This window comes from Drosophila miranda, chromosome 3 (genome assembly GCF_003369915.1).
Source record: "Drosophila miranda strain MSH22 chromosome 3, D.miranda_PacBio2.1, whole genome shotgun sequence".
Lineage (NCBI taxonomy): Eukaryota > Metazoa > Arthropoda > Insecta > Diptera > Drosophilidae > Drosophila > Drosophila miranda.
This window is the reverse complement of record NC_046676.1, coordinates 24808108-24831413: the sequence shown is the minus strand read 5'-3', so window position 1 is coordinate 24831413 and position 23306 is coordinate 24808108. Positions and strand designations below refer to the sequence as shown.

Genomic DNA, 23306 nt, shown 5'->3' with positions numbered 1-23306 from the left:
TATTAATTTTATAATCAACAACAGCATCGAGGTTAAGAAACTGCCACCACCAGCGATCAGCTGTCGCGACTTATCGAAATACTGCCAACTCAATTGAGGAATAAAACAAAGTAATCTTTATATTATATTTGTGTGGTGTGGGAGATGTTCCCGTGGACGGCCGTTTTGAAGATCGGCGGCGCCCTTTGCTGTGGCCCACTACTCCCCCCTGCCTCAGCCCCCAGACCACCCCAGAGATGCTCTACACGGACTGTTTATTAACAAGTAAGTGGCACAAGAGCAAATCGCTGAAACTGTCCTGGAAACTGGGACCCACACTGGCTACCGGCAACACCATCGTCCTAAAGCCAGCCGATGGCTGGTTTCGGTAAAGCCGGCGCTGCCCTGGCCAATCACGCAGATGTCGATAAGGACGTGCCCCAGCTTTGACAGACTGCCCGAATATGCCGCTGCCGGTGTCCAGCCCAGGGGAAGCTCTCTCTCCTATTCAGCTGTGTTCTAAAACATTGCATCTCTTAGCTTCGGGCCCGAGTCGCTGGCAATGAGCGTGTGAAGCTGGCCTGCAAGCTGGTAGAAGTCACAGCGCTGGCCCTGGACCAACATTCCGATATGATCTACTATGCCCATGGCAAACGAATCGATGGAAAGAACAAGTAAGCAACAAATATGGGCATCCTCGGGACATATGTGTAATCCCCTGTTCCCTCTCTACAGGAAAACCCTTGTTTCCATGCACATCTCGCAAGTGATCTCGCATTGCCGCCTGGGGGGGTTTTGTGTACTGTCTGGACGACAAGACCGGACTGGAGAAAGAGCGTCGTTCCGCGGAGCTGTAGCGTATGCAGCAGATCACCGACATCAGTGCCGTGTGGACAACAGATGCACAGTCGCACCAAGTGCTCCAAACATCTGATGCTGCTGGAGGACAAGGAGAATTGCGGCGCGTATCCGGCATATGAGCCAGATCATTTCACGTTCTCGGCCCCCTTGGCGGGGAATAGTGACATGAACAAGGACTGCATACCCGCCTCCTGACGCTGTGACGGCCAAAAGGACTGCCCAGTCAAGTCGGATGAGGTGGGCTGTCCCACCTGCGGGGTGGATCAGTTCAGCTGCCAGTCCGGCGAGTGCATCGACAAGGCCCTGGTCTGCGATGGTACCACCAACTGTGACAACAGCAACGATGAGTGTCCCATCAACAAGGTGAGTGGAAAGACACGATATCTGCCCAAATATCTAAAAATCACTGCATACTGAAATGTATTCTCGCAGTGAAGCACGCCGTCAAGCATTCCCTTTTAAAGAATTTAAAAATTCAATAGAGAACGTGCTGGACATTGCATTCGAGGTGCAACGCGACCAAGCTGCGGATGAAGATGGAGCGAAAAGACTCTGGACGAGTGTGTCAGGAAACCCCTGTGGAAGATGCCACAATGCCTTCTACAAGGACCCCAGGTCCGAAGTCGATACCGCAGCGGAGTATAATCCGGTGAAACAGTCCAAGAGATCGAGAGGCATCGGGATCTGTGTACGTCGGACCAGACAGCTCGCCTACTTGCGTACCCAGCCGCGAGGAAAGTGAGGAGCTGAGTTAAAGGTTGAGCTGGCCAACGATGTCTGCTGAAACAGTATCTTCATATTAAATTAACGAAATAGGAAATACAAAGGCCTATACTACGGCTTACACGCAACATGTCTTCAAATACCAGCAACATTGCGACTGTTTTTGTTGAACTATTATGCTTAAACATTGTTTTAGTCAAAATACAATAAAAGCATGGACTAAAAACTAACCAATCTTGTAGAAAATTTATTCGTCAATGGCCTAAAATTATGTGGGTAGAACTAAAGGTTTTAGTTAGACAGAATTATTCAACGGAATATAAAAAACGAGGAATATGTATGATGGAACTTGAATTCGTCAGTATATCTACGGTATATGTTTCAAATGAGACGGTATATTTTATCGATAAATCCATTTGCAATACTTCGAATAAAAGCGGTATCAATTTAATTTAAGCGTCGCGTCTTGGAAAAATCTTAAAATATATGTAACATGGGTACAAACATAGAGCAGCAATACAAAATATTGAATGCTGAACTGATGGACCACGTACAGAAACTACGTGTGGAGCTGGGGGAGTACAAAAAGCTGGTAGTCGGTCTGCAAACGGAGCTGTGGGAGGTGCGAGAGTCTCACGTCCTGGAAATGGACTTCAAAAAGAAGCAGCTGAAGTACGGCATCAGCACCCTGCTCAAAAATTTGGACCTGAAGGAGGACTTTCTTACCGGCGTTACCCACACCACGCCTTCTGTCCATCGACGGTCGAACATCAAGGAAATTTGTTATGATATGCGTCGTATAAGTAGCCTTACCCGATCTTCAGTGACTTATTCACCCACCCGTCGCCGCAGCAGTACCGTCCGTGCCGGTAGTGGTAGTAGCAGCGCTATTATAACAGAAGACGCCACAGATGTGGATGCAACCACAGCCTCAGAGGATACACACAGACTGGTAATTAGACAGCCTTTGCCCGTGCGGATTCAATGTACTAATAATATATTTACTTTTAGAACATCGATAGCGCAGTTACGCCACCTCCAAGACGTATTGTGGAAATGGCCTGGGCCCTTGAAGACACTGACGAGGACTCTCCCACCATTCCAGTGGTGGAGTCCTGTGAACCCGACGAGATACTCGCGGCACTGTCTCCATGTGACCAAACTGACAGCCTCTTCTCCATTCTAGAGGAAACGGACAGCGAGGATGCCGCGGATACCTCGTCAGTGGAGGTTGGAGATGCAGCAGAGTCCCCAATCAGCGCTGCATCCAAGTGGGACCGAGTCTTTCGCGGGATTTGCGAAAACGTGCCCAAGGAGACTGGCAAACAAGAAAAGACCGTCTTGGCCATTCCCTGCCATGATAATGACAGCAGCTACGACGTGAGCATACAGAAGCCGCGGCAGGCCCTTACGCGCAGCTTGTCCATTGAGACGCCGAGACAGAGCCAGTTCAATGGAATTGGCAGGCGGTCTGGCAGCACTAGCACACCTTTACCCTCCCCGGTCCCTGACATACATCAGAAGACGGTTAGTGTGGCCAGGGGCAGGGGCAAGCCCAGAGGCAGAGGCAGAGGAAGTGCCAAACCCACTAACGACACGCTCGGTCCGAGTGACCCGCTCAGTGGCGATGCAGATATGTCCAGTGCCAGCTGCAGCACCAGTGGACGGCCGAGTCGTAAGTGTCGTCCCACCTCGTATAAAGAGCCAAAAATAAATGTAAAAATGCGCAACGACTCTCTCCCTACCAAAAAGTCTTCGAAATAGATTTACATGTTTGGTTCTTGTATATATATTTTTTTGTAGTTGATTAGATCGTTTACATATTTGAATTAAAAATTTATTCGGAAACACATGTACAAAACGGATTGGGATAGGATGGACATTTAAATAAAATCGTATATATATATATAGTATGTAGATTGGTTTACGTAGGCCGACAATAATTGCACTTTGAGAGCAGCATCCACATCAGACCACCTCGAATTTGCCCAGACAACAGTTAAGGTGATCCACAGGATGGCCGGAGAGGACAGTCGTTGGCTGCTCGGTGTTCTCTTTGATCTCGCTGATAATGTTTTGAATCTTATTCAGAATCTGCTGCGAGTTTTCCCCATTGCTGTCTTCGTTGGAGGGAGTCTGTGTAAGAGGCCTCTCCTGTTCGCTCGGAGTGTGCTGAAGTGCTGCTGTTTGCAGCTGCCCTTGGACTTGGTCGGCGGGCAACTCCACGCCCAGGCTGGCCACCAGGTTGTTGAGCGCCTCGATCTTCTCCCGCAGCTGCTCGCGCTCGGCCTGCAGCAGTCGCATCTGTGTGGCCTTTTCGTACTCACGTTGCTTTAGCATCCGTCGCTGGGTCTGGTACAGGGCTATGTACTCGCCAATCGTCTCTGTCTCGCCCTGCAGCTGAAGCACCAGATGCTCTAGGCTGTGTTTCTCCTCGGTCAGATCGGCCACTTGGCTAATCAGTGTGGTGAAACGCGCCTGCAGCCTCTCCACGGCCTCGGCGGTGGGCAGAGAACCGCGTGACAATTGGTGATGCTCCTGATGCTCCTGGTGGACATGGACGTGTGAATGATCATGTGAATGGCCGTCTGAATGATCCCCATGATCGTGGTCGAGCAAATGATCATGTGAATGGTGCTCGTGATGATCCTTAGTTTCGCTCTCTTCTGGTTCTCCAGTTTCATCAGGCTGCTTCCCTGCCTGGCTATGGTAAGCCTTGACCTGCGAAATACATTCTTTAGATGACCAGACCATGGATAAGTGTGCCATTACCCACCTCATAGTGCTGCAGGCGATCCAGTTGCTGCTTCAGCATCAGCTGCTGGCGCTGGAGCTCAACATTCTCGTGCGAGAGCCGGATCATCTCTTCATCCTTGAACTTGAAACGCTCCTCGCTGGCCAGCAGCTTCTGCTCCATGCTGTCGTAATTGTGTCGTATCTCCCGATTGGCAAACTCCTCAGCATCCAGTCGGATGACCAGCTCAGCCTTGTCGTTTGTTAACTGGACGAACTTTTGCTCCAGTTCGTCTAACTGTTGCTTCATCTCCACATTCTGGGTGAGGGCCCGCGAGGCGGCCACCTTGTCCGATTCCATGGTGGCCAGGAGTTTGGACTGATCCGGCTGCTCGGACTGCAGGCGATCCAACTGATGCTCCATCTCAGCGAGTGCCGCTTCCTTTACATGCAGCTGATCATCTTGGGACTTGATCTTCAACTGGAACTCGTGTCGCTCAAAGTCAAAGTCACTGAGGCGCTCTTTGAGAGCAGCAAGCTCTGTTGTCAAAGCAGTCTGGTGAGGAACGAGATAATACTCATCTTACTATTATATTGTCTTTTGTAATGCTTTGTAAATCCTTTGGTTACCTGATCGATTTGCGGCTCTGCAGGCGTCTGGGGTTGGCTGGCCTCCTTGAACTGCGCTTGTAGGCTCAGATTCTTTTGTATGTCGCGCTCCAGACCACTCACGTGCTCCACCAGCTGCCGCTCGCGTTCCCTCAGCTCGAGCAACTCCTCCGTGAGCTCAGAGTTTTTCTCGTTGAGCTTGGCTATCTCGCTGTTCTGGTGCTGGACATAGTTCTGGTACTGGCCAGAGGCCTGCTCCTTGTCTTGCGTCAATTGGCCCACCATGGCCTGCAGGTCCCTGATCTGCTGCTCGTACATGTATTGGGTCTGGGTGAGGGACTCCACGCGGTTGTCGGCATTGATGTTGGACTCGTCGGAGAGCTGGCGCAGCTTCAGCTGAGCCATCTCCAGTTCGCTCGATTTTTCGGCCAGCTGCCGCTGTAGCTCATCCTGACGGAGGTTTAGCTGTTTCAGCTGTGCCTCCATTTCGAGCAGGTGCGACTGCTGGTCCACGATTTGTGCTTGCGATTCAGTCAGCTTGTGCAAGAGCTGGGCATTGTGGTGGCGCTGCTGTTCCACACCGGCCTGCTGCCCCTGACAGTGCTGCTGTAGCTGCTCAAGGCGCAGTCTGGTCTGACCCTGCTCGGTGCGCAGCTCCTCCAGCTCCAGCTCGCGCTCCCGACAGGCGACACGTGCTCTGGTCAGCTCGGCGTTCAATTGGGCCTTCTCCGCAATGATGACCTGAATAGCCTGGAGATTGGATTCATTAGGGGCTCCATTCGGAGCGAATATGGGCGAGTCCGGTTCTGGCTGCGTAAAGAGCGCAGCTGCCGTGGGGGTGGGCAAGGCTGCCAGGGAAACAGCCTCCTCCGACTGCTGCCGGACATGCAGACTGCTGGAACCTCCTCCCCCATTTTCATTCACATTCACCTCGCTGTCGGAACGCTCGGACAAGTTGCTGGCGACGCTGACGGTGGAGGAGTGGGTGCCCGTTTGCACCTGCTCCTCTCCTCCGGCATGGTTGTTGTTGCGCTGCTGGTACTCCTTCAGCTGTAGCAATATTTTTTTAATTAAAATCAATACGAAGCTTAATGTTGTCCACGTCACAAGGGCCGAGAAATGTATCTCCCTACCTTCTTTCTGGCTGCGGCCAATTTCAGCGCCTTGGCGTCATGTGTGTCATCTGGCATGACCTAAGGGGGTAAGCAGCGTCGCTTTTGAGTTGATCACTTAATTCTTCAATCCACAAATTGTAAGAAAACAAGAAAATTTTAGTTGTAAATATACCGATGATGGTGATGATGGTCACACTGGAAATTATTTTGGACAAACCGTCCGGCGCTATGGGGTCACACTGGAAATTCATTTGGCCACATACGGGCAGACTTGGCGATAGGCAAATTTGATTGGCAGTTTTGGTTTGGGGGGAGTTTTAGTCGAATTTGGATTTTGAATGCATTACGAAATCACCGCCGAATTGGACGGAAGCAAGAAAAATGAATTATATTCCGTGGCTTATCAGCGCTGCTCTATGGCTGTGGCTCTGCCTGTGCCTGGCACTGCCCGCCCACACGGTAGCCGGCCGATATAACATAAGCTTTGCCCAGCTGGATACGTGCGACAGTTATACGATCAACGAGGCGGGCTATGCCTACCGGGACTTCTTCATGGTTCACACGCTGGACAATAACCAGGTCAATAACAATAAGCGCCTGCACTTGAAGTTCTATGTCCTTACCAGCATGGATGCGCATATCTTGCTCTCGGTGACCAACAGACTGCGTCCCAATGACCGCGTGTACGAGATTGGTATGTCAAGGTTACACTGAATGGGATCTCTTAGCGACGTACAATCTCTCTCTCTCTCTCTCTATTCTTACCCACTCTCTGTTCCAGTGATAGGAGCCGGCGGAAATACGTTTTCCGCCATCCGCACGGCCATGGGCCTGCGACGTGTATCCACGAATCAAGATCGGAATTTATTATCTGTGTTCGAGCCGACGCCAATAGAGATTGTGCAGACCCAGGGTGAGGCTCGTCTCTGCCTATCCAAAGTGCTTATCTCAGGCGTCACTTCCTCTAATTCTCGTCCCTCCCTCCACAGATGCTGAGCTGTTTGTTTATATACCCGGATTCAAAACGGAACCACTGCTACAGTTCATGGACGCCTCGGCCCTGACGATCAACTACATAAGCTTCAGCTCCTTCGGTACTAACACTGCGCGCTGGTTCTACGACTGCTCCTTCGATGGGTTCGGTAAGCTCCTGAACAAGACAGGATCTGACTGATCACTTATTCTGATTGTTCTTGTTTTCCTTGCACATCATTAAAGACAAGGAAATATCGAAGGAGACGCCTGCGCTGTCATGGGAGCAGAAACTGCTGGCGGATCTCATATACCAGGGTGAGAATGCGAGTGTTCCGGTGAACGTAACATCGATTGCGTTCCATTTCCAAGCGCGTTCGATCGCCTACGAGCAGGCCAATGCTCTGCTCCGCACCCGAATGCATCTGATGATGGTAGGCAGAGAAATGCCATCTAGACCTTAGACAAATCGATTTACCTTCTCGTCTACCCACAGCATTGGCAGGATAACCGTCTGCGTTGGAATCCAGAGCGATACGGACAACTGAAGTCTTTCGAGCATCCCCGCCTGGAGATCTGGACGCCGCAGCTCACAGTGCTGAATGGAGCCATGGACTCCCTGGGCGAGGCGCTCAAAACCTACGAGCTTCGTGTCTTTTCAGATGGCAATGTCACCCTGTACGCTAGCAACCTGGAGCTATCCAGCTGGTGCGTGGACAGCGCACGCAATTGGCCGAAGGAGCACATCGCGTGCGACGTGGAGCTAGGCGTGCTCAGACAGCCAAGTCAGAGCAACATAATCCTAAAATACGAACGGCAGCGCAGTCCGATCGCACCCACCGAGCATGTGAACACGCCATCAGGCTGGACAATCATCGGCTTATCAGTGCTGCATCTGGGAAACGACTCGGCCAGTCGATATTCGGACCAGGGCATGCTCCATACGATGGCGGGCGATGTGGCCATTGAGTTCAAGCTGCAGCGGAACAGCTCCTTCTATATGACGGTCTTCTATATGCCGCTGATTGGTATGGGAAATACTTTTATTTTATAACTATAAACCATCATATGTTGTTCCGTTGCAGCCTGCGAGATCTTCATTATCCTATCGTTTGTGCTTCGCTCCACCCGACGTAGTGCTCTCATACTCATTGCCCTCCTCATAATTGCCTGGGGACTTATGTACATAACGCGCCACGCCTCTCCGCACTATGTGCCCGCCTTAAGTAAGCCGATTTTCTTGCAAGGTTCTATCAGATATCAGGATCTCAGGGACTAAAAGCTGGTTCTCTCTCTTTCTCTTTCTTGTAGTGTCAGACTACAAGATCATAATGATTGTCAGCTGCTATTGCTATATCCTGCACATCTGCATCATGTGGCTGGAGCGCTATCCGCCAAGGAACAAGGCACCCGCACTGCTTGCATCCTTGATCAATTCGAACCTCCAGCGCTGTGTCCTAGGACTGCGCTATGCGGATGTGAGCGGATCGAATCATTTCATTTTCATTTAAGCAATCTACATAGTCTTTCTGTTCTGTTCTTTCAGTCGAACGCGTACTGTGACATTCAGGAGAAACCCTGGTCCCACTTGGCCAAGATCCTCAACAATCTGAGCTTCATTGGCGTCTGCATTGTGTTCGCAGTGATGAATGTGACAAGCGGCGTTTGAAAAATCTAATGAATTTCCTTTATTTGCAGTGAGAGAGATATGTTATTAATGGGTTCTTAATAAATACGAAATATTCAGAGACAGATCCGGTTCGGTTCGTTTAAGATAGAAAGAAGGATTTCGACTACTTTTGGACTGTGGGAAATACTAAAGGAAGAACGTGCCTCGGCTGCTGCCGCTCCATGCCTCACAACTGGCTTCTTGACCTGATCCGCGTCCATCCCCATCCCCTGATGGAGCAGCGTCCGCTTAGTGATAACCAAAGTGGTCATCATAGCCGCCGTACGACTTCAGGAGTGTCGGTGCAGCGTAGCTAATGGCTGGGGCGGCGTATGACTTCACTACGGCAGGCGCTGCGTAGCTAATGGCTGGGGCGGCGTATGACTTCACTACGGCAGGCGCTGCGTAGCTAATGGCTGGGGCGGCGTATGACTTCACTACGGCAGGCGCTGCGTAGCTAATGGCTGGGGCGGCGTATGACTTCACTACGGCAGGTTCAGCGTAGCTAATAGCCGGAGCAGCATATGATTTAACAATGGGCGTGGCATGGGAAACCACCTGTGGATCAGCATAGACATTAGTTTAAATTAGTTTCAACAGGCTCCGGACATAAGAGCTTCTCCGTACCGAACTGAAATGAGAGTAGCTGGTGGCCGGGGCATACGACTTGACAGCCACTGGAGCAGCCACTGCCACAGGCGCCGCATACGACTTGACCACCGCGGGAGCAGCATAGCTGTAGGACGGAGCATGTGCCGCATAGCTGTAGGACGGCGCATGTGCCGCATAACTGTAGGACGGAGCTGGGGCATAGCTGATCGCTGGGGCAGCATGTCCGTAGCTGATGGCAGGCGCCGTGTGTCCCAGTCCATAGTCGAGTAGTCCGGGGGCGGCACTGGCCACAGCCAGCAGCGTGGTGGTAAGAATCTGGCAGAGCAACAAAGAGAGATCTATAAGCATCCCGCTGATCCGATCCTGTCGATCCTGCTGCTCTACTCACCAGAAGTTTCATGTCTGCTTGGCTTTGATTCGCTTGGCTTCGAGGGAGAACTGCAACTGTAAATGGATTGCGTGCATTGCGTTACTTTTATAGTGCACACCGATCCGATCCGATGCGATCCGATCCACGCACTCTTAACGGACAGAGCTACGATCGGACAGAGCGGCAGTGCGGACACTGCGGACAGATGGCTCGAGTAGATAGCCAAACGATTTCGATTTCGATCTGAGCTGAGCGTCAGACAAAACAGTCAACAAAGCGGGCCAACAGCACCAATTTGTGAAGTATCTGGCTGAAGTGGACGATGCATGAATGCAATTCTCGTGGATGCTGTTGTTGCTGGCGGTTGGGGCAAGAAGCTGCTGCTGCGGCTGGGACTGTGCCTCGATGGAGCTCCGATCTGATGACGCAACGATCTGGCAAGGCAGACCACTTGCCGGCAAAGGCTTCGCTGCGGCAGGCTGTGTGGCAGGAAAGGCAGGTCTGTGTCTGGAGATGTATTTCCACTGGGGAGTTTCGAATTAGAAAGCCTCCGCTAATTGAATTCGTTGAATAACTCCCCAATTTGGACAGCCGGCCAGCCCCTCGGCACCACCCCATCTAATCAGTCCGAAGCCTAAATCAGAATGCTTTGGCCCGCACCCCACCCAACCTTGCCACTAACAACTTAATTAGCCTTTGGAGAATGTCGTCTAATTGTTCTCGCAACAATTCTCGACCCGACAACTGGGGCTGGGGCTGTCGTCTGGTGTGGCTTGAAAATTCTCCCCAAATTGCATAATGGCCGCGCTTGCCAAATCGAACATTCAACAATCCCAGGCTTCATATTTATCTTTATCGTGCCTCGAATGCCGCAGCATGCCACATTTGACCATATTTGATGGCCATAACAGTTGTCTGCGGCCACGCCACCTCACAGACGCAGTTGCAGTTGCAGTCGTAGTCGCAGTCGCAGTCGAAGTCTGAGTCGAGGACACTTATGGCTAGGAATTATTGCACTTGCCCCTTCTCCCGCTGCAATCTTTGCGGCAGCATCTGACGGTTCGTGGGACTTTTTATTGCATTTGTGGTGGGCGAGGGTATAAATCAATGACATGCTGCGATTACCTCATAAAATATTTATATATTCTTCTAAAAAGATCATTCATGAGAGCCTAACAAATTGTTGCGAGTAGATTAACGGCGGAAAACGAATGATGGCAACAAAACTCCTGTATGTATGTATATATATTATTTTTCAATAATTGAAAGACATATTCGAGCTTTTGGGATTACAGAAGTGCGAATGGTAGTAAAATGATGTTAAATGATTTCCCAATATGAGAGAAGGATTTGTAGGCTTGGTAGAATCGATGAAAAAAGGAAGTTTCACCTGGAATCGCTCTCTCCAACCAGGAAAAGCTTTCGGTGTGTCTACGAAAGGGCTAAAAGCCCCCGAAATTTTCAAAAATTCCGAGACTTCCAGCAATGTTACCCGTCTCAGAAAGCAGCTTGCAACAGCTTTGGCTGAGGCCTCCTCTCAAGAGGCCACGTCATCATCAACAGCCACTAAAACAGCATATTACTCTTAGGTTGAGATACATACTTAACTGACAAGAAAAGAGAGAGACAGAGATAGAGACACCAAAAGAGAACTAGAATGAGCGAGAGAGAGAGTGATAGACACCTGTGAGTGGGGTTCATGCATAAATCATGCCAATGGAATGTGATTTATGTGCAATCTATTAGCAAATATTAAGTCAATAGCAACAATTGCTGCTGCTAACATCGGCAACTGCCAAACCAAACAAGTGTTCCATGTCCACTCCGAAACGGTTTCGTTTTGGCCACGGTTTATAAATAAAAGATTTCCACTGAAGCCACACTGCCTGCCCCACATTTGGCCGAGGTGGAAAGCAATTTTCCACCAATCGCTTTACGAGTTTGTTCAGTCCGGGATCCATTCTGCTCCGTTCCAATCCATTCGAGCTTGCGCATAGAAGGCTTGCCGCCCTTCCTAATGCCAAATTACCACACAAAATGCCGCTTTAAGGAGAGCGCACAGCACAACCCCCCCCCCCCCCCCCCCCTCCCCCGCCTCCATCCGACCCCGCTCTGATCGGGCCAAGACAAGTCCGATGGCTCGATTTGGTGATCGGGCGGCGTGCGCTCCAAATGAGTGCAAAATTTTTGGGATTTTGGATTTTGGATGACGGGCCTAATTAACCAGTGGCCAAGTCTGAGTCGGGGCAGCGTTCAGCGTTCGTTTCAGTTTGCTTTCCCAATGCCTCTCGCATTCGACGAATTCCTCTCTCGCATTGTGCGCGTGTTCCACGCGGCGTATGCGTTATTTTTCATCAATTCAATTAATTAACACCACGATCGCTTCTAGTGCCTGGCTCCGGCTCCTGTCGCATTTTACTTACAACGAAACAACCAACAACATCTTGACTCGGACTCCGAAGGATCGAATACCCTAGCAGATGGCAGATGCAGCCAAACGATTCCATTGCATTCAATAGAAATCCATCTTCCCACAACAACCTGTCCAAAAATATACCCTTCTTCTGTATGTTTTGCACACCTCAAGTAAAAACTATAGTACTCCCCGTAAGGGTATCCCGAAATACAAAAAACAGAAACATTGCAAAATGGACAAACGCTGCTTAATTAAATCAGAAACAAATGGCAAAATCAACGACGCGAAGGAGCAGAACAGCTAAAAAATGCGTGGCATTTATGACGCTTTGCCTGAATTTAATGAATGAATCAGCGTGTACATGGAAATGGAAATGAAAATGGATATGGATGTGGAGCTGACAAAGTTAGAGCCCCCGAGCTGGCTCTGGTGTTGCTACAGAGCCGGGGGTATTTTGGTGCTGCCCGGCGTTTTGCATTTGGCAATCCCAAATGGAAGGCGAACCAATGACAGTTTCCAATCATGAATTGGTCTGGTCTGGGCTTGTGGTGTCGTTTCTCGCGCCGCTGTCGTTGACCGACAGACCAGGAGTCGTGCTGGTGGCTTGTTTATGGGATGACTGCATTCAGACTGTCGGGTCGGTTGGGAAACGATTATTGCCTTGATAATGGGAGATTGGACGGGATTGGACGTGTGCTGGAGGAACTGCAAAGTTGCCACCCGACCCTCTTGGTTATCGCTGTACAAACACTGCTGCACATTGGATTGACTGCCAGCCGGTGATCGCTGATCAAATGCGGATACTTGAGCAGGCGGAACTGCAGGCTCTGCTTAAGATTTTGGATTTGCGACCTCAGCACAGGCCATGCGGATAACAAGGGCATTGTCGCTCTAATCAGCGACCTGTGGTTTGCAAAATGCAGGTTAGGGACAGCGGTTCCACATCCGTAAAGCGATTCCTCAACAGGAGAACAGGAAGTCCACAAAAGGCAAACAAAAGCGTGCGGGAACGTTGAGAGTCGCAGCTAGGGTGCCTTTATCGGCACGATTTGCGCGCAAGTTTTTAAATTTTCTTGATATCCATTAAATGTTTAGAGCTTCGCTTCAAAGTGGCTAGATGTCGCGCGTTTCGAAACGACTCTTCTTCTTCCATTTGATGATGCTCTTCTTTTGCGACCTACACATGTCTCTTGCATATATGTAATGTAAGATGAGAATGTAAAATATATGCATTTTGACGTAATATTGTAAAACATTGCATACTTTTGTATGCTTCTGGCCATGTCAAAATCGCGTAGAAATGCAATTTTGCGGCCCCGGTCCAGCCCCGATTCCTAATCTCTATCCTGATCAGTATCGAATTTCCGATCGATTGGCATCAAAATCTAAATTTTTTCAAAAATGGAAGAAAAGGCGTGTTTAAATGTGGATCACGGAGGTTTTTGACGCTGGCGCTTCCATGGGGCTTATATGAAAAAAAAGCGGCCAAGCTTGTCAACAGACGTACACATTTCCCCTTCGGATGTCACCTTAGATAATTACATAAATATGTAGTTCAAATGTAGCGAATGTGTAGCTATCGCGTAATTAACATGTAGACAAATTGATTTGTTTTTTTTTTTAATATTTAAATATTTATTTAAAAATAATGCCATCTATCTGCTCGCTTTAAAATTGCCCATCCTATAGAAAATTTATTCGGCACCAATTATTTGTCTATTACAAAAGTAAACTACAAACTTGCTATTATGCTCAGCTCCCTCCTTTCATTCTGGCTGCTTACTTGGAAAACTAGTCTTAGCTATTATTATTAGTTATTATTAGTTATCTAGAGGCCACTCGTTTTGGCAATGACTAGTTAGAAGATTGGTGAAACCTTATGGGAAAAGAAGGCAGAGTGTGTGAGAGAAATGAATGAACAATAAATTATAAAAAAAAAAATAGTTTTGGGATTTTTGAATGAATGGCATCTGTGCTTTTACTGCTTTACTTTAAATAAAACAAAAAATTATATAAAAAATGCATTTTTGAAAAATTCCAGTAACATTTGATGTCCTTGTGGGAAAAATGGGTGCACCAGCCCCGTGATGCGAGTGAGGCTCTCACCTCTGGATTAATTAAATTAATTTTTAAATGAGCAAACTAATTTTCAAAACTCCTATTCAAAAATTTTAGCATCGAAAGTTGGAGTTTAAGATTCATTTATCGATTCCCCTTCACAGCATTTCCACAGAAGTCACCCTATAATCAATATTGCGAACCGAACTTAAATATAGATCAAAGTCACTGAAGCTAACGGTGTATAAGCAATGCACACGGACAAGGAGTCGGAGGCAGAGACGGGAGTCCCATGAGCCATCTGTTTGGGCGATGTCAACGATTTAAAGGGTGCTTAAAGGGGTCCCCTCCAACCACAAGCAGTCAACAGGTGACGGATGACTGAGTGAATGGTTTAATTGGTGGGTGGATTTTTGGGTGGTTGGCTTTGGTTATCCGCCCACTGACCTTAAAATATAATATTAAACACAAGGCATGCCTCGCCCCCTCTCTGGACAATCATTGATTGAGGGATTCATTGGTTTAAGGCCTTTCCGTTAAGTGAAATTCAACCAAATCTTGGTGCACAACAAAAGGAGACTTCTTGCATAAAGTGCCTCTGTATGGGTGGGGTGTGTATCTGGTGCTGGTGTTGGTGCTGGTGCTGGTGCTGCTGCTGCTGTTGTGTGACAAGCGTCAAGTGCAGTTTGAAATTCAAGTTGCCTAATAACTTAAAACCCCAAGCAGCTTTAATGGCCATAATTCGTCTCCAATGCTGTACGGCACGGACGGAGGCGTAGACGGAGACAGAGACGTCGACGACGCCAGAACGAAAACAGAAGAAGAACGCGAGGCGGGACCCAAAGCCAAAGCCCAAAGCCAGAAGGAGTGTCCCGATCTCATTGTTGTTGTTGTTGCTGTTGTGGCAGTACTATTGACATTATTGATGGAAATTCTTTTGTGTTTTACGAAAATAGAATGAAGACAGTGTGGTTGGTTGGTCGAAAAGGAAATACCCTGTAATACTTAAATATGCTGGAAAGCGAGGAATAAATATTTAAAGTATTTTCAAGTAGATCCCAATCATCAAAGAATCATTTTCCATTTATTTTCAAGAGTTTCATCATTGGGCGACACTCCACTCCATTTCCGATTATTTTTGGATGCTTAATCGGTGATAGAACCCCCTTTGGAAAGCGTATCCGTGTAAGAAGAAGCGACTCGCGCTGTTTACTCTTTCTTAGCAGCAAATGAAAGCCCAACGGCGGTGGCTGACGATGGCCGCTTATGTGGACAGGTGCATGTCCATGTGCATGCCATGCCCCAAAACTGTACTTGTGTGTGCGACTGTGTGTGTTTGCCTCCGTTTTCAGTTGCCGTCCGTCTGGTTCTGAATGCAGCCAAAGACCCACAGCCACAGACCCCAGACCCCAGAAACATAGTTAGACCCACAGACGGACCAAACAGCCAAACAACCAGACCCAGACCCATACCCAGGCCCATGACCAAGTCCCAAGTGCGTGGCCCAGCCAAACAGTTATGCAAATCGCGGAGTGGAGAGACAGGCGCACTGTCTCTGATGCAGAGCTTTATTTTTGTGTATTTAGCGCCTAATACCCAAGTTTATGTCGCTTAATTATAGACCTTAGGCAGCCGACTGCCTTAAGCAAACCGACAGAACCGAACCGTTTGTTTAACATGCTAATCGCTACTCCTACAGCTACAGCCTAGCCAGCCATCCTTTCTTTTCTGTATCAAATGACCCGCTCTAAGACGCCACTCGAGGGCCTCGAATCAGGCAGGCAGGCCTGGAAATTCTAGTAGCTTGGGAGCGGAAATCCGTGAACAGCGATGTGAAATCGATCGATCGATGGATCGATGGCCATATATAGTATGTGTGTGTATAACAGCTGCTAAGCTGATTTGACCAATTCCGAATAGAACAGTGATCGAAGAGCGATCGAACAGCGATCTGCTTTTAATAATGTTTAATTAGCGTTTGAGCAGCGGCTCGGCGATTAATTTGCCATAAAAGCTGGGGCTTTGATTATTTGTCCAATTTGGTGTGCGGGAGGTGTGGGTAGCGCAAAAGAATGAATACATAATTGAATACATTACGAAGAAACTAGCTTATAAGATATATTGGGATTGAAGATCAATAGAAAATACAAAGAACGAAAATACTGTGTCTGTAAGGGATTGGTTGGAGTATCCATATCCATTCGCTATAGATCTTATAGTTTCTTCCAGTTTGATAAGGTTGTCCTACATGTTCTATTATTATACAATGAGATTCTCTATATGAATGAATCTCTCTAAAGGAATGACTTCCTTTTTTCCAGCCAAGGACGTCTGCAGGACTACAGAACGTTCTTGAACAACAGAAAACTAGCACAGCTGCCGGCGATAGATAACATTTAACACATTTCAACGTGAACTTTGGCCTTTCCACGAAATTGAAATGACACAAATTCTGCATAAATTTCCATTCGAAGGACAATGCTTTCCACCTGCATTCGGAGGCGTGGGTGGGTCTGTAGCGGGTGGCTGTGGGCAGCCTTTCAACTGTGACCTTTTCGCATGCAAAATGAATGGCAAGCTCCGCTAACAGGGTTAATCAGACCACTCTGCTCCCACAACGAGAGAGATTATTAAGTGCACTTATAATTTATGAAATTTCCAGCGTTCATATTACATTATGTTCTCGTTCCCTACAAGGGTCGATGAGGATAGTACCCTATACTTCGGTTTTCGCAAGTACTTTTTACTGCCGTTGTTGCGTAGTTCGTTTCTTAGTTCCGTATATTCGGGTACATTTTTATATATATCGAATTTAATTGTGGAATTTTTGGAATTTCTAAATAAAATTCCTCAAATAAAGGTATAGGGTATTCATTTAGCTATGCTAAACTCCCCTTTTCTCTCTTCGAACTCCACGTCAAACCAACTGGTTCGCCTCAAACATGCTCGAAGCGGGCTTCACTTGGTGGCTTCGGTTTTATTTGTTTCACCTTTTTCGATAAAACCTGTTTTTAGATAAGATCCAATAAGTCAAGTAGAAAATTGATTCATTAGTCAGATAAAATTATGTGGGCAGGACTGAGTGTTCTATCTAGCTAGTAATATTGGACGGAATATCAAAAACGAAGAATTTGAATAATTCATCGGTATATTTTTAAATGAGACCGTATATTTCGGCACCTATTTTGCTCTCTTATAATATAACTTGAATTCGTCAGTATATTTACGGTATATTTTTAAAATAAACCGGTATGTTTCGGTATATTTCTGAGGGTCTGCCAGCTGCCAGGTCCAACGGCCAGCTGATTTTAAATTGGATCTCTGAGCCCCACAGTCGTGCCACATTCAAACCAAATAGTCGAGCGAGTCGGTTGTGTTGGAGCCCGTGCTCCCCATTTGAACGTATTAGCTGTTTGTGTTCCCGTGCTTCCCACTCGCGTCATTTGTGTGTGGAGTCGGTCCATAGGCGCAGCTCCACCTCGTGTAAGTCGGTTTTTGTGTATTTGTGTGTGCTTATTTGTTTTTTCCCTGCGTTTCAACAAGTGTTTCAACGTGCGAAACGAAAGAAAAAGTCAGCCGCAAGGCCTTATCAGCATTTAGAAATTTATTATAACGAATGATGAATACGAGCATAAACAAATTCCAGTGAATAGTGCAATATTTCTGCTACGTTTGCGGTAAAATATTTCCACTGGATTAAATTGATAGCTCGGTTGCAGCCAATGCATATGTATGCATAATCGATGCATAAATTAACAGCGTGTGTGTGTGTGGAAATGCAGGGACGAAAATGATCGAAGCCAAGCTTTAGATTTAGCTGTGAATGTAATTCGATTGAATGCAGCGGAGTGGAGTGGAATGGAGCGGAGCTTTGATTGATTTGAGCAGGAAATTCGAAACGAAACAAAACGGTTAACCAAGTTTCCCGAGAAACGAAATTCAAAACGCCCTAATGTCAAGGTCTGCTTTGCTCTGCCATAGGCTCTGCTCTGTGCATGTTGTGTCTGGCTTAATGGACTTGACCCCCATGTCTGTTGGGGGCTGGGGCTGTAGCTAAGTCTTACTAACCGAGATCCGACTCGGATTGCGTAAACGTATTAGCTCGGCTCAATTTGGAGTTGCAGCATTTGCCTGAAGGGACCCATTTAGGGGTAATTTAAGAGTCAAAGTTCTGTCTCCTCTCAAGAGAGATATTCACAGCGAAAGATTTCCCTTTATCTTTTCAATCAGTTCTTGTCCGCAATCAATCCGCAAGGTTCATCCGAAATCTTTCATTAATTTCTAGCACAAACCATAAAAGCAAACAAACGAAAACAAACAAAAATGTTAGAAAAATTAACAAAAATGCAAAAAAGTATAAAACAAAGTGTTGAAAAGGTTTAGCAACTGCGAAAACGACTTACGAATTTTCACAACAACTTGATGTTTGTAACGGATTTTCCACCAACTTGTAAAAACTGAATAGTGGATTCTTTAGCCTCTGCTTCTGCTTCTGCGGATCCACCGAACCGCAAGTTATTATTTTGCGAGTTTCTTTTGTGGATTGGATTCGTGCCACTTGAGGTGAGTCGTGTTAATTATTGCTAAATTATCTGCTAAAATTAGCTAATCCCAGCCTTTAGATATGACTAAATTACGCAGGAAATCCTATTCTCTAGAGCATGATTCATAAGCTATTTGCAGAGGAGATCAGAGCAGAGCCCTTAAGTGAATCACAGCCTCGGATGTCCCACATTTCAGAGGGATGGATATATATAGAAAGAGCTCCGTTCTTCTTCTAGTGGGCATTGCATCTGTCAGCTGTCTTTCCATCCAATGCTACAAATCGAAGCCAAAAGCCGTCAACCCATTCGGGTTGAACAAACTCAAATCGAAAGCGAGAGGCACATGAACTTCCACAATCCGTCCGCACAGATCTCGAATGTCGTTAAAATCGCACAAGGTTAGAGCCACAGTCCACGGAGACCTAGACGCAGGGGCCGAAACATTTCATTTTCATTACGGTTCACAGTCTAGACTCTAGGAGTGTATTGTGTGCACCTGTTGCGGTCAGCAGTACTAGATTTCACTGTCGAAACTGGATCTGAATTTCGTAAATTCGTAAATTTGTCAATTCGTATTTCGATTCAGGAAAATGGTTTGTGGTCCAAAGTGTTCTTTTTTCTGCCTGTTCATCAGTGCGTGGGCAGTGATTCAGCTGACCCTCATGGGGATATTCTTTCTCCTGAATTCGATGGCGCTGATCGATGATCTGCCCCTGACGCCGATTTTCCATAGTCTGGAGGATTTCAGAGCCCATGCCGATGTAACCTATCAGGTGGTGGCCATCCGCTGTTTTGTCACCGCCTTGCTCTACCTCTGCTTTGGGATCCTCTCGATCTGCTGCATTAAACGGAACAGAGCCAAGGAGCGGCGTGCCTTGGAGTCCTCGCTGCAGCGTTGAATAAATTATTTTGTATATTGTTTTCTTTATAATTGGCCATCTGGCAGTGCCACCCATTAACCCACACCCACACCCTCGCACTCACCCACTGAGTGGGAGTCCAGCCACAGCCACTGGCACTGCCACCCACTTGTTAAACCAGAACCAAAACAAGTTTGTTGACCGCATTCTCTCTCTGTGTTTGTTTGTTTGTGTGTGTGTTTTTCTTGTGATTAGCTCTGACTTCTTTATCCACGAACTACTTTTTCTTTACGAGCCTTGCGCATTGTGCATTCGATTCGTCTCGACTAACCGATTTTTAACAAGTGTTCGTTGTTGCTGGCACCGCACGTGACACCTTTTTCGTTCTCTTTGGGGCATCATAAATTTCCATGAAATGCTCTCCCTGCCTGCCACATGCTAATGCGGTGTGGGTTCAGTTCTGATGCTCTGATGTTCTGCTCTTCCATCATGGCTCCACTTTTCTGTTTCTTGTGCTTATCTTTTGGAGCTTTTGTGTACCGTTGTGTAAACTTTTGTACACGATTTTCTAGTTGTTGCTCAGACCTGCATCTATTTATCTAACGTGTTATCACTCACCCAACCACCGAATGCACTCTGCCCGACTGACTCAGAGATCGTTTTTAGGTTGAATTTGGAAGCTACCTTTACCTAGAAGTTGTCCTTGCTTTAGTTTTCGCATTACTTCCATGAAATATATACGATTTATAGATTTACTACAAAAGTAGTCTTTCATCTACCCCTCTGATCGTACGTCGTATTCAACTTATCATTCCAGCAGCAACCGAAAAATAATACATTTCGTTCGTGAAAAATCATCGTTGCTCTCAGACTAAAGTTTAACTTTATTTTTCGATTTTTCAATTTTTAAATTTTTTTCAAAAGTTTTCCACTCGTTGTGTTTTGTCAATTGGCGGAAGTTCAACACTATATACATGTAGGGTTGTGCAGCAGAAGAGTGTTGGACAACCCTTGCCCTTGCGCTTGGTCAGGCTCTGGTTCAGTGTTTGGCAACCGTTGCAAGGACGACATCGAGAATGTAGTAGTCCGTGAGTTAGACTTCGATTTGGTTTCGCTTGGTGCCTTTTTATTTGATTCATTCGATTCGTTATATACTTTTGGCAGTCACACATTTTCCTGAAAACCAAAAAGCAAGCAAGCGTGAGAAAAGGAAGAGAGATGTCCCGACTTTTGATGGCCGTCACGGCCGCCCGACTCCAAAGCGGAAGTAAGTGAATCCCGCACACCGTTTGAATCTATAGCCTAATCCATCCCCAATCCCATAACCCCCAACCCTATTCAGTGTCCAGCAGCGGAAAGCTGTTGTTCAACGCAACCCGTTATCTGTGCGCTGGTAAGAAGGCGCCACCCCCGCCGCCGAAGGCCCCCCCACCAAAGGCAAGCAAGCCGAGCACGGCCCCCAAGTGTAAGCCGGTGCCTCCCCCGAAGCCGAAGCCGGGCTTCTTCCCCAGCGGCGGGATGCACGCCGTCTTCAGCGATCTACCGAAGCCCGAGGGCGACTTTATGAAGGAATGGTCGGCAAAGAACTCCAAATACTCCATGTTCATGCTCAGCGGACTGTTGGCATTGATCGGGTCTATATACCTGTCGTATATGACGCTGGAATTGTACGCCGGCGTGCCCGAATATCCCTACACCGAGGAGGAGAAGGAGGAGTTTGAAATCGAGGAGGAGCGCCTCCAGGAGGAGAAGGAGGCCCGCGAGCAGCGGCACCAGGATGCAGTAGAGGCCAGGGAGGTCGCCATGCGCGCTCGCTTGGCCAAAGAGGCCATGGTCCGCGAGTCGGAGCTGATGAACAAGGACATGGAAGGAGGCCTCGACGACAAGGAGGCGGCGGAGCTGCAGAAGCTGGCCGTCGAACGCGAGGCCTATGCCGAGTGGGAGAAGGAGGAGGCAAAGCGTCGCGAGGAGAAGTTGAAGGAGCGCGAACAGATCGCGAAGGAAAAGGCCAAGGTCAAGGCCGAGCGCGACAAGGAGCGCGACATGAAGCGCAAGGAGCGGGAGAAGCTGCTCGAAAAGGAGGAGGCGGAGCGCGAGAAGGCGCGCGAAAAGGCCCGCAAGGAGCGCGAGAAGTCGCGCAAGGAGGAGGAGAAAGTGAAGGCGCAGGAAAAGGCCGAAAAAGAGAAGGCCAAGAAGGCTCTAACGGCATAATCTGTCTGCCACATCAACGCATCCACCTAAGACCCACACACACACTTGCCACAAACCGCACTTATATTTTGTTAGTTTTTCCCCGAACCTCAGGAAAACCAGCTGTGAAAATGTCTTTGGCATCCACAAAACCCCACATACACTGAAATACACTTGCTGTTGTTGTTGGAACTGCAATCCAGACACTGAAAACAGATCACAGAGAGATCTCAGAAAGCACACCCTACACCCAGGTATTCGATTTGCGATACAAGAACTACCAATATTACACACACTTTTCAATTGAATTTGAGCAAATGTTTAATAAAAACCAACAGATTGCTGTGGCTGTTGGTCGCGGTGCATGTCTTTCGTTTCTCTCTGCTGTCGGGAAAATCTAATTATGAGTACCACACGGATACAGATATCTGCCACATTATAAACGAATCATCTAGCCACAACAAATGTGTGTGCTATTCTATTTTCTGACCCAAATGAGGTGCAACAGCCGCCAGATGCACCAATGCACCACCACAGTAGTGGTGCTCCATTCTGGGGCTCTGTTCGAGCAGGCATGCATTAGAGCGGGCCATAGAGGAAATGGCTCATTGCATATAATCAAATCAAAAGCAGCGCACAGTGCGAACCGAATTGTATCTCATAGATAACGAGCCGTGCCAACAGAAGAGAACCTGCCACCGCTCTCCCCCTCCCCCGGCTCCCCAATCAGTACGAATTCAATTGAAGCCTCAATTACGCATCAATCAGCCCCTCAATCCACTGTCCGCACAAACAATCCTCGACCACTGTCCGCGAAGGAGTTGCATGGACGAGGGGCACTTGTTGTCTATTTTTCAATAAAGTAATGTTCTTTCTTTGCCTCGATTTGGGGGGAGATTTCTATTTAATGAAAACTAGCTACAGCTACTGCACTGCCACTTGGCGATGGATAGTTTTTCCAGATTGCAGATTGGCCCAGCCCCAGCCCCAGTATCTGTATCTGTATATGTATTTGTATTTGTATCTGTGTATCTGTTTCTGTTACTGTTGCGCTAAGTGTGCTTGGCTTGTGCGCACATAATGAATCACAATCGTCGTCAGTTAAGCTCGGCTTATCATTAATCAAATTAGCTGCAGCCAAAGAGCTGAACTGCAAGAAAGCAACAAAACACTTGCCTGTCTGCCACTGCCACTGCCACCGACTGCCGACTGCCGGCTGACTGTAGCAAAGCGGCACAGTGGGTCGAATCAGATCAGATCGGATCGGATGGGGCTAGGATGTTGCGGATAATTAACGATTCCATTCCATTGATGATGAGTGTGTGCCATAAATAAGCAATATAGCAATATAGCGAAACAAAGAAGCAACGAAGACCTTTGATTTGTTGGAAATAAATACTCTAAATGACGATGGGATCCCCATAAGTTCCTTTTGCATTCATAGTTTGTATATTCTAATGATCGCTGGTATCCTGGCAGATTCTTTAGCTCTCCATTCGAATATTTCCCCCACTGTGCCATGCCCACACATACTTGCTCGTAGAAGAAGAAAGCCCGCTGAAGCTAGCTAATTTATCACTGGCATTCTCCATGCC

General features: G+C 47.6%; 8 protein-coding genes across 10 annotated transcripts in view; 6 read left to right on the top strand and 2 right to left on the bottom strand.

Annotated features, from left to right (window-relative positions):
- The first annotated feature begins 443 nt into the window (after positions 1-443).
- LOC117187866 (low-density lipoprotein receptor-like) lies at positions 444-1716 on the top strand. Its single transcript, XM_033390748.1, has 4 exons — positions 444-455; positions 520-653; positions 1035-1203; positions 1323-1716. The coding sequence occupies exons 1-4, from the start codon at positions 444-446 to the stop codon at positions 1491-1493; spliced, it is 486 nt and encodes a 161-aa protein (XP_033246639.1). The 3' UTR covers positions 1494-1716.
- A 255-nt stretch (positions 1717-1971) lies between these two features.
- On the top strand, positions 1972-3415 carry LOC108160047 (shugoshin). Its single transcript, XM_017293791.2, has 2 exons — positions 1972-2515; positions 2575-3415. The coding sequence occupies exons 1-2, from the start codon at positions 2057-2059 to the stop codon at positions 3325-3327; spliced, it is 1212 nt and encodes a 403-aa protein (XP_017149280.1). The 5' UTR covers positions 1972-2056; the 3' UTR covers positions 3328-3415.
- Positions 3387-6207, bottom strand: LOC108160045 (golgin subfamily A member 2). Its single transcript, XM_017293789.2, has 4 exons — positions 6039-6207; positions 4927-5955; positions 4340-4852; positions 3387-4284 (listed from the first exon to the last, which is right to left on the bottom strand). Exons 1-4 carry the CDS (start codon positions 6093-6095, stop codon positions 3532-3534), a joined length of 2352 nt encoding a protein of 783 aa, XP_017149278.1. The 5' UTR covers positions 6096-6207; the 3' UTR covers positions 3387-3531.
- Positions 6208-6300: 93 nt separating this feature from the next.
- Positions 6301-8746, top strand: LOC108160046 (neuronal acetylcholine receptor subunit beta-3). Its single transcript, XM_017293790.2, has 8 exons — positions 6301-6714; positions 6802-6933; positions 7010-7162; positions 7239-7426; positions 7489-8020; positions 8078-8218; positions 8304-8470; positions 8539-8746. Exons 1-8 carry the CDS (start codon positions 6402-6404, stop codon positions 8659-8661), a joined length of 1749 nt encoding a protein of 582 aa, XP_017149279.1. The 5' UTR covers positions 6301-6401; the 3' UTR covers positions 8662-8746.
- A 24-nt stretch (positions 8747-8770) lies between these two features.
- On the bottom strand, positions 8771-12943 carry LOC108158085 (cuticle protein 21.3). The gene is given in 5 exon segments (XM_033390747.1): positions 8771-9219; positions 9289-9588; positions 9662-9686; positions 9688-9891; positions 12819-12943. Coding segments are annotated over 5 exon segments (963 nt in total). The 3' UTR covers positions 8771-8910.
- Positions 12944-17442: 4499 nt separating this feature from the next.
- The window catches only part of LOC108160056, a 40976-nt gene continuing 35112 nt past the window's right edge, over positions 17443-23306 (top strand). For 2 of the 3 annotated variants that reach the window (XM_033392302.1, XM_017293802.2), the window contains exons 1-2: positions 17443-17600; positions 18348-18680. The gene's annotated coding sequence lies outside the window, so the exon portion shown is untranslated. The remainder of the gene's footprint in view (positions 17601-18347; positions 18681-23306) is intronic. The other variant, XM_017293801.2, reaches the window with a different exon arrangement.
- On the top strand, positions 19162-19727 carry LOC108160061 (ribonuclease kappa). The gene has a single exon (XM_017293807.2). The coding sequence runs from the start codon at positions 19252-19254 to the stop codon at positions 19558-19560; it is 309 nt and encodes a 102-aa protein (XP_017149296.1). The 5' UTR covers positions 19162-19251; the 3' UTR covers positions 19561-19727.
- LOC108160059 (stress response protein NST1) lies at positions 20320-22076 on the top strand. The gene is made up of 3 exons (XM_017293805.2): positions 20320-20609; positions 20686-20788; positions 20864-22076. Exons 2-3 carry the CDS (start codon positions 20740-20742, stop codon positions 21730-21732), a joined length of 918 nt encoding a protein of 305 aa, XP_017149294.1. The 5' UTR covers positions 20320-20609; positions 20686-20739; the 3' UTR covers positions 21733-22076.